General features: G+C 47.3%; 5 protein-coding genes across 5 annotated transcripts; 3 read left to right on the plus strand and 2 right to left on the minus strand.

Annotated features, from left to right (window-relative positions):
* Nucleotides 1-316: 316 nt before the first annotated feature.
* On the minus strand, nucleotides 317-1,007 carry NFIA_037740 (DUF5572 domain-containing protein; the record flags this gene model as incomplete). The annotated part of the gene is made up of 2 exons (XM_001266096.1): nucleotides 317-695; nucleotides 787-1,007. The coding sequence occupies 2 exons, from the start codon at nucleotides 1,005-1,007 to the stop codon at nucleotides 317-319; spliced, it is 600 nt and encodes a 199-aa protein (XP_001266097.1).
* A 1,560-nt stretch (nucleotides 1,008-2,567) lies between these two features.
* On the minus strand, nucleotides 2,568-3,222 carry NFIA_037750 (TFIIH/NER complex subunit SSL1; the record flags this gene model as incomplete). Its single annotated transcript, XM_001266097.1, has 2 exons — nucleotides 2,568-2,811; nucleotides 2,993-3,222. The coding sequence occupies 2 exons, from the start codon at nucleotides 3,220-3,222 to the stop codon at nucleotides 2,568-2,570; spliced, it is 474 nt and encodes a 157-aa protein (XP_001266098.1).
* Nucleotides 3,223-4,295: 1,073 nt separating this feature from the next.
* On the plus strand, nucleotides 4,296-7,633 carry NFIA_037760 (M1 family metallopeptidase; the record flags this gene model as incomplete). The annotated part of the gene is made up of 12 exons (XM_001266098.1): nucleotides 4,296-4,330; nucleotides 4,398-4,567; nucleotides 4,653-5,077; nucleotides 5,143-5,364; nucleotides 5,423-5,540; nucleotides 5,603-5,719; nucleotides 5,788-5,813; nucleotides 5,872-6,082; nucleotides 6,138-6,208; nucleotides 6,266-6,708; nucleotides 6,768-6,980; nucleotides 7,039-7,633. 12 exons carry the CDS (start codon nucleotides 4,296-4,298, stop codon nucleotides 7,631-7,633), a joined length of 2,646 nt encoding a protein of 881 aa, XP_001266099.1.
* Nucleotides 7,634-9,109: 1,476 nt separating this feature from the next.
* NFIA_037770 (Rab family GTPase YPT1) lies at nucleotides 9,110-9,721 on the plus strand (the record flags this gene model as incomplete). Its single annotated transcript, XM_001266099.1, has 3 exons — nucleotides 9,110-9,166; nucleotides 9,230-9,457; nucleotides 9,527-9,721. 3 exons carry the CDS (start codon nucleotides 9,110-9,112, stop codon nucleotides 9,719-9,721), a joined length of 480 nt encoding a protein of 159 aa, XP_001266100.1.
* Nucleotides 9,722-11,583: 1,862 nt separating this feature from the next.
* On the plus strand, nucleotides 11,584-12,427 carry pmp47 (putative peroxisomal membrane protein Pmp47; the record flags this gene model as incomplete). Its single annotated transcript, XM_001266100.1, has 2 exons — nucleotides 11,584-12,253; nucleotides 12,312-12,427. The coding sequence occupies 2 exons, from the start codon at nucleotides 11,584-11,586 to the stop codon at nucleotides 12,425-12,427; spliced, it is 786 nt and encodes a 261-aa protein (XP_001266101.1).
* Nucleotides 12,428-14,021: the final 1,594 nt, after the last annotated feature.

Here is a 14,021-nt window from a genome sequence, read left to right on the forward strand (position 1 = left end):
ATGTCATTCCATGAACGCGCAGTGAAAGATACAAAGATAAGAGGCTTATTTCAAAAGAACGCTTCTTTGCTGGCTCGATTTCTCCACAAAGCTCAAAAGCTTGGCATGATAGAATTGACAATTCATGTCTCGAAATCCATGCTTTGTGCGTTGTTGTAGCTTAGCAGCTTCTCATCCGAGGAATCATCTCAATGTTGGGGCCGAAAGATTGCACCTTGACTGCAGTCCGCGTCAAATGGAGTCTTCAAGCAGAGACATGACTGCTGGCTCTCCACCGCGGGGCTATGCATGTGTAGTTGATAGTGTAGCTGACTCGTCAATTCTCATCCGGTGACTCTGACCCTCGTGCAGATTCATCCTCTACTTCCCAAGGTTTCCGTCGTCTCGGTTTCTCACTTGGAGTATCATGGCCCGTCAAAACTGTGTCAGGTATTTGCTGAATGCCGGGTATTTGCTGACCAGTCGTTATGAGTTCGACAATCCGAGCGAAGGATGATGGGTAAGCGGGCTCTTGAATCGAGGGCGATTGCTGATTCATAGGAACTACGCCAGGCGGTACTGCGGTCTCTGATGCGCTTGCTCTTTGAGAATCATGATTGCGAATTTCAGCGTCAGGTGAGGGCTCTGCTGTCGGAGTCGAGCTCAGCCAGGTCTTGTATTTTTTGAAATCGAGCGGCGGCGATAGCTGCTCTTTGCTATATGAATATCCAGCAAATGTTAGCATAAGCACATCACATAAAACAATGCTAACTGTAAGTCTGACAACGTGCGTTAAAAGGGACATACCGCGAAAAATAGAAGCATTTTGCTTGTAGTACTAGGTCATCTTCGCAATCGATCTCAGCTTCGGTTGCCGGGATGTTGGGATGACCGAGGATGATGGAGAGCCCTTTTGCAAATTCAACATCTGTACTGAACGGATAGAAATTGAGCTTTCTGAAGAGATCGATTTCTGATTCTTGCGTCTCTACTAATTGACTTCCCTGACTAGGTGTGTTTCCCACCATTGTGTCTGGACGTGGGGTCGTGGTTTGTGGAAGAGTGTCCATTGGCGGACTGCACAAAGGCTCGTCACTAGGTATATGCTGGACCGTTATTCTTGCAATACTTGGAGGATTCGGGCGATATAATTCGGGTCCTGAAGATAAAAGGCTTCGCTGTTAACTCGATGCCAGAATTCTGGTTGGTGAGCCTCAAGGAAGTTAAAGGACAAACTGCGTATACGTGGGGAGAGACTTTCAGCCGAGGCAAGAATCGCTCTGACGTAAGATCTTATATCTACCTTAGATATGGGAACACAGATGATAATTATAAGAACGGAGACTAATAACTGGCGCGTCCGAGTCTGATGCATTCGTAAGACTTTTGCCATTTGCACCACACCTCAGCAGACGATATCAAGTTATGATTACTACTCCGTATCCGTGCCTTAAGCGTTGAGGGTGAGCCTAAGCCACAGATATATGACACTAGCAAGCCTGCCGTCTCGACTTAACAATCCCGTACCAAGGGGCCTTTCTTAAGCAAGTTCCGAGATCAAGCCAACTTCCGGGAGGAGGGAGAAAAGAAAAGGACTAAGACTGGGGGTGTGGGAGACAGGCAAAAAGAGAAAAAAGCGCCAGCCATGCAATCCAAAACGAATCAAGACAGTGACACAATAGAGTCTTTCGCCTCTTAGGAAATGAAGGGAAACAAGAAACAGTTATGTTGAGGTGTCCATTTCCTCTGTGCCAGTCTGACCCCTAGGCCGGTCAGCCATGGCCAGCCCACCAATCCCGCTTTGGCAGCCTGGGCAATTGTGCACAATTTCATGAGCAAAAAGATCACAATCAATACAGAAGTGATTTTTGCAAACTGTACACTCATAGCGACTGCTGACACTCATCCCTCTTGCCTGGGACTCCGTAGCTTGCCACTGGTCTTTAGAAGGTACCGTAGGGAAATATATGCCGCAGGCAAAGCATGTCAAACTGCGTGAGGCACGTTGCCAGGGAACTTCAACCCAGTTCATGAGCGGAAACAGATGATGATAAGATCGCGCAAGATGCGTTGACAGTATAAGTGTAAGACCGCAAGAGGGACATTCGGCAGGGAGCCCACAGACTTTGCTACTGCATCGTGAACATAAGTACCCTCCGCAAGAGGGTTCAGAATGACACGAACACAGAGAGGGACACGTCTCGACAGTGCGGGACGGAAACCCCATCATTAAAAGGGAGCTTGTGGCTTGTTTTTGGGAATATGTCACAGGGGGTGTCGTTACATCCATCATTAATTCACGAAAGTGCTGCTCGTTGAGCGCCACACCATACGTGGTGTCGTCGCCTGCATTAGTCCTAGAGCAGAGTTCACGACAAATAGCCACCTGAGCGGCCAAACCAGCAATTCTGACACGGATCTTGTCATTTATCAACGTGGTGATCGTCTGATGTATATCGCCCGGATCGGAGGAAAGGAGAGATCCAAAGATCACAAATACTTCTCGGGTTCCATGACTAGGAGTATGACTATCGACGCCAGGTCAGTCTTACGACTAGAAATGTGTGCTAGCTCGGGTGTAGAATGTCTCACAATAAAGCACCACGCGCCATTTCAAGCCCGTTCTGCAAGCTAGGAAGGCCCTTGGGGTCATGATCCCTCAGAGCCTGTATAGCACTGATGTGCTCCGTAGGGTTGCCACTCATATCACTGACCCGGATTGCAAGACCATCCCTCAAGCCAAGCACGCCAAGTTGGGATATGGGATTCTGCTCAAAAAATTCCCGTACGAATTCTTGTGCATATCGCAGGGAAAGAAGGTATCGCGTCGGCCTTAGATCTTTCTCGGCCATAGACTGGGACAAATCCAGAATCAAGATGAGATGCCGGATTATACCACGTTGCAATGGAGTTGTATCTCTTAAAAGTCTACAAGACGATGATGATTATGATGCTGCTCAGTGCAACGGCCCTTAAAAGGTATATGGAGTTTCCCATTCTGAGTGAAGCTTACCTCTTCCTTTTCCCGGCTTCTAAAAGTCCTTCAACAGTAGAGCTGATTGTGCCATCAGCACCCTCGACCAAGGTCTCCCAAGTCCTCGAAACCTCCCATTCAGCACCCCCGCGCTGCTTTCTCCGTTTAGGACGGGATACAGGCGCCGTTTCCCGGGCATATCGGATACCCTTGACATCGTTTTCTTCGTCGGAAACTTCACCAACGTACTCTTCGTCCGAATCAGCCATGGTCTCCTCGAAGAGTCGAGTGGAGTAACTGTATCGGTCTGTAAGTGTGTGATAATGATAGGAGCATTGAGTCAATCAAAGCGATCTACACGAGACTTGAAAAATTGACTAACAATGCTCGTGCTTATCACAATGCATCAACTCATCATGATAGCTTGGGCAATCGGTGATTTGCTTCGAGAAAGAGTGGGCCGAAAAGCCAAGAAGTACCTAGCTTCCTAGGGTATCTACTCTACCTAAGAAGGCAGGGTTCTGGGACAGCCCGGAGCTCCGCCCTAGCTCCGTATTGAAAATTTCGGCTCTATTTCTCCGAGGGGATGAGATCCACATGGAATGGTTAGGTACCTAGGTACAGAGTAGAGAGGTAAAGGATTGTTCCAGAGACACAAGGCACTCTGTAATCACTATCACCCTTTGCCTTCCAAAATTCTAGGTCGGTAAATAGCTGATTAGGTACAGAGCCGTCGAGAGATGGATATAGATGATTCTCGGAGGCATTGTTAGGTATGGAGTAAGGTACAATGATAGTATCAGTGTCAACCATAAATTACTTGACTCAAAACGTGTCTAGCTAGACGACAATAATAATATATACTATGAAGCGTAGCAGAAATACTGGTAGTACAATACGATGTTTAACACATACCTAAGGTAGGTGGTGTCAATTTTCAAGGGTTTATCAGACCCAGTGAGAGATCCTTCACCCTAGTTTCGTCCATCCTTGCCCTTCTTTTTCCATGTCTCGATAAGCAGATTAGCAGAAGCTCTCCTTCAAGTATCCCCGACAATAACCGTCGCCAGTTTCGTAACAGATGTGGGGGAGAAGGTGTTGCATCGCGTCCACCAGATGCGCTGGCGTAATCCCTGAAGCAATCCGCTGTCATCATTTTGTTAGCTATCGACCCATCCGGCCAGTGTCTCTTCTCCGCCCCTCCTTCCCCTCTTCTACTTCTTCTCGAGGGGTTTCTTCTTCCTCTCGCTTTTATCTTCCTTCTTGCACATTTCTGCGTCGCCCAGTCAAACTTAATCTTTCAAAATCCCTCGTAAGGCACTGTTCATTTGAAGTACGCGCAATGGCAATGACGGATAGAGATACACTTCCTGACGCGTAAGTTTTTGGATCCTCTAACACCTGGCTTCTTCAGCATCGTGGACATGTGTTGACGAAGTAACAGGGTTAAACCAGTGCACTACCATGTGTCCTTATATGATCTCGAGCTTGGTGGTGCTTGGGGTTACAAGGGTATTGTTAAGATAGATTCCACCATCACCCGGCCCACCAAGGAAGTTGTGCTCAATTGCAAGGAGATCGAGGTTCATAAAGCAGAAATTTTGGGAAAAGATGGTTCGTCCAAGAAGCAAGATCCACATTTAGATCAATGCGCTGCTGTAGATTCCACTGACGGCGACTGTCATATTTCTTACTTTAGGTACGGAATTCGCGAAGGCGTCTAAAATCACGTATGACAAAAAGTCAGAACGAGTGTCTTTTATGTTCTCTCAAGAAATATCGCCTTCAGACATTGTGCTATCTATTGGCTTCACCGGCACGATGAACAATGCCATGGCTGGTTTCTACCGCTCAAAGTACAAACCTGCCGTGCAGCCCACGGCTGATACACCCAAAGAAGGTGACTTCTACTACATGCTTAGTACTCAATTCGAGTCCTGTGACGCACGAAGAGCCTTCCCTTGCTTCGATGAACCAAATCTTAAGTCCACTTTCGACTTTGAGATCGAGGTTCCCAAAGGCCAAACTGCCTTGAGCAATATGCCGATCAAGTCAGAACGAGACGGTAGTAAGCCCGACCTCAAGTTTGTGTCCTTTGAAAGGACCCCAGTCATGAGCACCTATGTCAGTATAAATACCTTCGTCCTTATCTGCTAAGGAAAGGCTAACTAGTTGCGATCTCCGTTTAGCTTTTGGCATGGGCTGTTGGTGACTTCGAGTACGTTGAAGCTATGACTCAACGCAAATACAGCGGAAGGAGCATACCAGTCCGTGTCTACACTACGAAAGGGCTCAAAGAACAGGCACGTTTTGCCTTGGAATGTGCTCATCGCACCGTCGATTATTTCTCGGAAGTATTCGAAATTGAATATCCCTTGCCCAAGGCTGATCTTCTTGCCGTTCATGAGTTTGTAAGTGGTGCAACAATGCCTCCTGAAGGTCCTACTTCCACTGATCATATCGCCTCAGGCCATGGGTGCCATGGAGAATTGGGGTCTTGTCACATATCGTACGACCGCAGTTCTATTTGATGAAGGAAAATCCGACACCCGCTACAAGAACCGCATTGCATACGTCGTGGCTCATGGTGAGTTTCTTAGTTTGAGGCATAATGATTGCGTGTTGCTGTTTTCTAAGAATGGACCGCAGAATTGGCCCACCAGTGGTTTGGCAATCTTGTGACTATGGACTGGTGGAACGAGCTTTGGCTGAACGAAGGCTTTGCAACTTGGGTTGGCTGGTTGGCCGTTGATCACTTTTATCCCGGTAAGAGAGAATCCCCTGCTTCTGTCTCGATATGTACTGCGACTTCACCAACTAATATAACGAACCAGAATGGAACGTTTGGTCTCAGTTTGTCGTACGCAATTCCCTAGGTAACAATGTCATTGTCCGTATGTTGTTAACTGGTCGCATAGGCTGAAGGGGTGCAACAAGCGTTTCAGCTCGATTCCTTGCGCGCATCTCACCCCATTGAAGTTCCCGTAAGGAACGCTCTGGAAGTAGACCAGATTTTTGACCATATCAGCTATTTGAAGGGAAGCTCGGTGATTCGCATGCTGAGCGATCATCTTGGTCGACAAACGTTCCTCCGTGGTGTGGCCGACTACTTGAAGAAGCATGCGTATGGTAAGTCAGGCTTGAGGGTTCGTCTGCAGAAGATCGCTGCTGAGAACGATGTCAGGTAATGCTACTACAAATGATCTCTGGTCTGCCCTCAGTCAAGCTTCCAACCAGGATGTCCATAAATTCATGGTGGGTCAGATCTTGCTCGCTTCGCCTTCTGGGGTTTTTCTAACTTTTCCTCAAAAGGATCCGTGGATCCGAAAGATTGGCTTTCCTGTTCTCACCGTGGCAGAAGAGCCAGGCCAAATTAGCATTCGCCAGAACCGATTCCTTTCAACTGGGGACGCAAAGCCTGAAGAGGACGAGACGACATGGTGGATTCCGCTGGGCATCAAATCAGGACCCCGGCTGGCCGACGTGAATTCACGCGCCCTTGTCTCGAAATCCGACACTATTGCGGGCATCGGTCAAGATTCATTCTACAAAATCAACAAGGATCTGTCAGGCTTCTACCGCACGAACTATCCTGACGACCGTCTAGCGAAGCTGGGCCAATCTTTGGACCTGTTAAGTACCGAAGATAAGATTGGCCTCATTGGTGATGCTGCTGCTCTCGCTGTGTCCGGAGAGGGAACTAGTGCTGCATTATTAGCTCTCCTGGAAGGTTTTAAGGGGGAGGAAAACTACTTGTTAGTGCCGAGCACATTTATAAGAGTTTTCGAACTGCTACTCACCATATTCACTCCAGGGTTTGGTCACAGATTTCGTCGTCTGTCGCAAATCTGCGCTCTGTCTTTTCGCAGAATGACTCAGTAGCTGCGGGATTGAAGAAATTCACACTCGCATTGGCATCTCCCGCCGCCGAAAAAATAGGCTGGGAATTTAAGTCCGACGAAGATTATCTCACTGTGCAGCTTCGTAAGCTTCTAATCGGCATGGCTGGGTTTGCGGGTCATGAAAGGTGGGTTTCCGATATTGGCAGCTTGTGGGGAAAGAAAGTTCGGCTTACTGTTTTCTAGCATCGTTACTGGGGCGAAACGGCGTTTCGATCTTTGGGCTTCAGGCAAGGACAAGAGTGCAGTGCACACGAACCTGCGCTCGGCAATCTTTGGTATCACGATCGCTGAAGGTGGACGCGACAAATATGATTCCGTGAAGGAAGAGTATATCAAGACCGACTCGGTCGATGGCAAGGAGATTTGCCTCGCCGCGCTTGGACGTGTCAAAGATGCTGATCTCGTCTACGACTATCTGGACTTTGTTTTCTCTGACAAAGTGGCAATCCAGGATGTGCACAATGGTGCCGTGGCTTTGGCTGCTAACTCGAAAGTCCGCCATCTTCTGTGGGAGTACATGAAGAAAAATTGGGATGCCGTTGAAGCCCGACTTTCGGCGAACAACGTCGTCTTCGAGCGCTTTGTGCGAATGGGTCTGTCGAAATTCGCAGACCATAACATTGGGGCGGATATCGCTTCCTTCTTCAAGGACAAGGATACAAGTCCCTATGACCGCGCGTTGGTGATCGTTGCTGACTCCATACGAACAAATGCAAACTACAAAGAAAGGGACGAAAGACTGGTTTTGGAGTGGCTTCAGGCTCATGGCTATGCCTGATTGCTGCGAACAAGCTGCTAGGCTTGATTGGAAGTTTGTATTGCAATGCAATCGTTGGGTCCCAAATTCCTGGTCATATCGGGATGGTTCTCATTTATTATGTGCAACAGAAGTCAAGATGTGCTTGACCATGTCAATGGCTACATAGGCCTATTTTATGAAGGAAAGCTTCAGATTGTGGCAAAGTAAAAGTATCTACTTCTCAAAAGACAATGTCCGCGCAGTCTCAGATAACCACTAGTAATGGCTTACTCTCTCCTTCTACTGGACTCAGCAATGATGACACACAGCGGCAAGTATAACACTGATTCGTGACAGAGATAGTTCCCTGGTCACGAGGAGACATCTTCAGATGTGTGGGGGGCGGGTCGCTGAGCTGGAGTCCCTGCTTTGGAGACCTTGTCAATTTATCTTACATCATGACAAAATGCTCAGATTCAAGCATTCTACTATCACCAAGGGATACTGTGTATTAAAGAAGATCGAGGGAGCGCTCGAAAATATGGGGTGTCAGCTGAAGGGGCTAACAGCTGACCACTACGTGTCATTCACCATTGCCATGCTCGTGCTCATCTTCAGCATTCTTCTATTTTATCACTCACTGGGAATATTAATTGTACTTGATCTAGTTTCCATAGCCATTTTGCCTATCTTGGCGGACATCCGATCTGATTGATACTTATGAGGTGTGTAGGTGTTTAAACGCTAGACTAGATTGGGCCAATTTATGGGTCTGAGGCGGTTGAACGTGAAACGGTCACAGACGGTACGGAGTACGGTCAGATGAAAAACACTGGTAACTTGCATGCTCTGCTCGCCTGCTCTCCTGCACTACCTACCGACTACCTACTACCTTACTACTAGCAACGTAACTGCCATCTCAGAACGCCGCTTCAGTCCATCTAAGTGCCTAGACAATTCCAGGCCACACTTACATCAATAGCTAGCCACCTAACTTTGCTATAGCCGTCTCATCTCATTCTGCTTTCCCCAACATTCCATTCTCACTTCTCACCTCCTTCAAAGCGACCTAGTTCTCGTTGACAGATACCACCGCTCATCATGAATCCTGAGTGGTAAGTTTCCCCCTTCTACCTACAGTACAGGAGGTTTAGAACTGGCGCTCTGCGCGCAGCGAGAAAATGTCTTTCTCCTTTATCTCTCTTGTTTATGTTGACTGACTGCTGGATTTAACTAGAGTGCCTGATATCTCCATCTCTCCTGTCTAGTCGTTCATTATCTCCGCAAAAATAAAAAGATAACTCCAACTCACCTGGATCTGTGGATAGATACGACTATCTCTTCAAACTCCTTCTTATCGGAGACTCTGGCGTCGGAAAGTCTTGCTTGTTGCTTCGATTCGCCGATGATACGTACACAGAGAGTTACATCTCCACCATCGGTGTCGATTTCGTATGTACTCGTCGCAAAGGCATACCGTTGAGCATACAGGCGCCTTCGCAGTACTGATTAATGATGTTCCAGAAAATCAGAACTATTGAACTCGATGGGAAGACGGTGAAGCTCCAGATTGTAAGGACAAAGCACCGAAAATGGGCTCTTCACCGCCTGTCATAGCTGACAAACAATATATAGTGGGACACAGCAGGTCAAGAACGTTTCCGAACCATCACATCGTCTTATTACCGTGGCGCCCATGGCATCTGTGTTGTTTACGACGTGACCGACATGGACTCCTTCAACAACGTGAAGCAGTGGCTTCAGGAAATCGATCGCTACGCAACAGAAGGGGTCAACAAGCTGCTTGTGGGTAACAAGAGCGATATGGAAGACAAGAAAGTCGTGGAGTATACCGTAGCCAAGGTTCGCGTCCAACCACGCCTCAGTCTGTCTAGCTTTCGTCCTAACATGATTTGTGATTTACCTGTTTAGGAATTTGCCGATAGTCTTGGAATTCCTTTCCTTGAAACCTCAGCCAAGAATGCTTCCAATGTTGAGCAGGCTTTCTTGACCATGGCTCGGCAGATCAAGGAGCGTATGGGAACTGCCACTGTTAACAACAAGCCGACTGTGCAGGTCGGTCAGGGTCAGGGTGTTCAATCTGGATCCGCAGGCGGTTGCTGCTAAGGGAGTCATGGTACACACATGCTGTTCTATGCTCAAGTGTGTTGTAACTTCTGAGCGACGGAAAGGGTATTTTAGCCCAGCTCCCGGTGATGGATTGCCTTTATACCGGGAATCGTTCAGATAGTCTTCTGGGTTTCCTCATCCGCCTTCCTTCTCTGTTAGTTTGAGATGACTGTTTGGAACTGCTTCAAGATTCTTCCATGCCTTTAGACTGTCCCGCAAATGTTTTCCTGCACGCTATTTCCACCGGTGTTCTATCTTATCAATGCTCGCTGTGCCCCTTTATGATTTCTCCTTTGGTTTCTTCTTATCCTCCCCTTTCTGCGGCACTCCTTCTTTTATTCTCCCCTTTTTCTTGAGGTTGGACTCGTTAATGTTTGTCGAGTTAATTGTAAAGAAAGTCAATCCGTCTTGGGGGAGATAAATCGTCAGACGATATATTCTAAGCATTACGTTACATCTATCATGCTTTGACTGGGTTTCATATTTTCCGACAGGAGCAGAAGTCTGCCTGCAGCATCTTTCGCGTAAATAAATTAGGCTAGAGGGGTCAGGACCGTGAGAAGGCAGATCGGAGATGAGCAGACCAGGGCCTGTGATTATCGGAGATCAAACAGACAAGTAGACAACACAGTCGTAGAAGTTGTCAAACATGAATGATCTCCAGGTATAATGATGACCAAGTAATCTTACTGTGAAATAACATTGGGGGACACTGTCAGCCAGACAGCCCTGACTTATCAATTTAGGTGAGTATGCCACTCTTACTCACGGAGAATACCATGTCGACTGATTTGAATAATATTTCTAAGTAAGTTTGGAATCATCATAATAATGTGGATTAAAACATAAAATGCCGTCACATGCAAATGAGGGAAAATCCTGGGGCCGCTTGGAGACATAGAACGTTTCTAATCTCTTAGCGTAACACACCATGAGCAAACATATGAGGTTATTGAGTTGACTGGCCTGCTGTGGACCTCGGCCTCTTGCTAAGATCTCGCCTTATTCATATTAAAGACTCGAAAGATGACCCTCAACTCCAGATTTTATATCCTAAGCTGGACATGATCTGTATAGATAGGACCTTTTAGGACTGGTCCAAATAAGCCCAAAGACAAAATGCCAGTCGCCAATGATCTTTTCAGAAAGGACAAATTGTCCCAACCATAAATAATATTATGTGCGACCACCATGAGTGCATATCATAACTTCGGACAACGGAAGGGGGTCCAACGACAGCCGAGGCTCAGTTGAAATTCGGTAAACGTCATGAACGTTATCGTCATGATTTCTCCATCTTAAGCCGAATCATTCTCGCGCGTCCTACCTCTCCAATGAGTCTGCTCATCAATATTACTCCCAGCTGATCCCCATTTCATCATTCCTTTGCTCCTTATCCTTATCACAGAGTGTCCTGTCATTCATCTCATTACACCCACCTTGCGTATCGATCTCAATCCGCTCCTTCAGCATTCCTTGGGGTCGTTAGCATCGAACTATAACCCTGGTTACTCGTCAGATATCCGTTCTTGAACCGAACGCGCTTTCTGTATACAGTTACCCTTGGACTTCTCAACCAGAACACCCCTTACAGGATTGACTTGTGTTCGCCATGTCCCAGTCTAGAATTCAAGAGCAAAAAAGGGCGGTTGCAGCGTCAGCTGCCGCTCAACAAAGTGACAATATAGCGCATGCATTAGCTGGCGCTGGCGGTGGCATTCTTTCAATGGTCTTGACGTGCGCAAACTTGAATCTCCCTTTATTGGAGCACTAGTTGACGATAATTTGCTGTTAGCTATCCTCTCATCACCCTTTCTACAAGAGCACAGGTCGAATCGAAACGTGCCCATTCTACAACCATGGACGCCGTTCGCCGCATTGTCCAGCGTGAAGGTTTCAGTGGACTGTACTCCGGACTTGAATCGGCGCTGTTCGGCATAAGCGTTACTAATTTCGTATACTATTACTGGTTCGAATGGACTCGTGCGGCCTTCGAGAAAGCAGCCGTGAAAGCTGGTCGTGCATCCAAGAAACTTACCACGGCTGAGTCGATGATCGCTGGGGCTATCGCCGGAAGTGCAACAGTCCTGATCACCAATCCCATTTGGGTCGTGAACACAAGAATGACAGCTCGCAAGTCGGATGCGGAGGACCAGGCATTGCCTGGTGCGCCGGAGAAGAAGGCACGGGCTTCGACCATTGGCACCTTGATGGATCTGCTTCGACGGGAAGGGCCTACGGCCCTTTTTGCCGGAGTGCTCCCAGCGCTCGTCCTAGTGATCAACCCCATACTGCAATATACTATCTTTGAACAGTTGAAGAATATCGTGGAGCGCCGTAGACGCATGACGCCTAAGGATGCGTTCTATCTGGGCGCTTTGGGCAAGATACTGGCCACCACGATCACGTATCCTTACATCACAGTCAAGAGCCAGATGCACGTTGCAAGCAAAGATGGTCCCAAGGAGAGTTTGAACGGAAGCTTGAAGAGAATTATCAGGGAGGAAGGGTACACAGGTCTGTACAAAGGTAAGCTGAATATGCGTATGCCGCGCAGACAATTCAAACTAAGCTGACGACTACGCAGGAATTATTCCAAAAGTTACGCAGAGTGCGATTACCGCGGCTTTCCTGTTTGCTTTCAAGGATGTTTTGTATGATATGATGGTATCGGCTCGGAAGAGATCTCGACTATCTAAATAGACGGCATCTTCCTCCCCGAGCAGACGTCTTTGTCCACCCAAGCTGCAAGTCGGGCATTACGGACTATAACTGTCGAGTCGAGCTTTGACAATTGTCCTGTAATTCCTGCTCTGGCACACCATCTGCATTTTTCGCCCCCATCCGGCTCGAGCTTAGCTCACATTCAGGCTATGTGAAAGCTGAATATTCCGCATGATTGACTGACCCCGGGTCATGCATTATCGCCTTGATGAGCGCAAGGCAGAAAGCTGGTTTGAGACTTTGTAATACAGCCCTCTTCAGCTGTTCCTTATTCCGTGATTCAATCATTGATGTGTTTTCCATGTACATAACTGGAATGTAAATCAGCCTCTTTGGCGATGTTCACATTTCTTCTCCGGGGCGGGCCATGGTAGGACTTCTGGACCGAGCTGAAAATAGCAGCGATAGAGAAATGAGGTTAGCTATATAGCCGCATAGACGTACGAGCACGCTGGCTGATGAAGTCGACAAGGTTTGTTTCTGTCTAAAATGTGTCCAGCCTTGGGTTACAACCAGATTGTAACTTTCCACAGGTTCAGTCCACAATCTTCACACCCCACAGTCATTATTACTCCGTACCTTCGTCATCTTCGTGGTTACGAGTCACATGCTCTGATTCATTCCGGTCCGGAGCTGATTATTATGATTCCAGGTTCCATGACTTAGGAAGTCAACATGCTGACCGCCTGCTATATCTTGCTCTAAAGTGTTTTATTAGTGCCGGCATAAAATGATACGAACCTTCCGTGCCTGGGTTTGGTCCCGCGTTCACGCGTCACTCAGTGAATTGCTCTATCAATAATCTTCTAGCATTTACAACACCTCCAGTCCTACAGAGTTCTTCTTCTTTCCCTCTTGTTTCTTATCTACCTGTCAATTCATTTAGATTTAGAAAAAGTTCAGGGTCGACTGTCGTTTTTTCTCCGGGACATACCAACCAATACCCGCTATGTGAGTTAGGAGACACCCTTGCCAATGTATTACTTATGCTTCTCCTTTTCCCTGCTTCTTCATCCTCGTTCCCCTTGCGATCTTGGACTGCGCTTCTTCTCTCTATGTATTGGACACTGACATCTACTTGTATAGGCAATTCCTTCGTATCTCAGTATCTGATCTACTGGGAGACAAAGGATACTAGAATCTCTTCGAAGCCAGTCCCAATGCTACATCGTGCATTACCCCAGAAGATAGCAGGGATGATGAATCTCTGCACATCAAACCACAAACACCTTGAACCTGATGATCCTGCGCTCGTTGAAGAGCACAGATTACTTCTATCAAAGTTTATGGAACCCTCTTCTAAGGGTACCAAGAAAATTGAGCGAGTGTCCTGCAACAACTATGAGACAGTTTTTCACTCTCAGACATCTCTGAATAACGCCTCTAACACTATAAATGATGAATTCAGCGCAGTTACCAATCCAGGAGTCTCGTCGGGAGGCAGGAAGAATTGTAATGCCAAGGTAGCTCTTGGTCTACTAACTTCTGCGAGGAAAAGGTCAACATCCAATTTGTCGAGTATGGACAAGCAGACATTTAATTCATCTCCATCATCTGTTGAACGGGACTCATC

Source organism: Aspergillus fischeri, genomic scaffold, assembly GCF_000149645.3.
Source record: "Aspergillus fischeri NRRL 181 1099437636247 genomic scaffold, whole genome shotgun sequence".
In the NCBI taxonomy this organism is placed as follows: Eukaryota; Fungi; Ascomycota; class Eurotiomycetes; order Eurotiales; family Aspergillaceae; genus Aspergillus; species Aspergillus fischeri.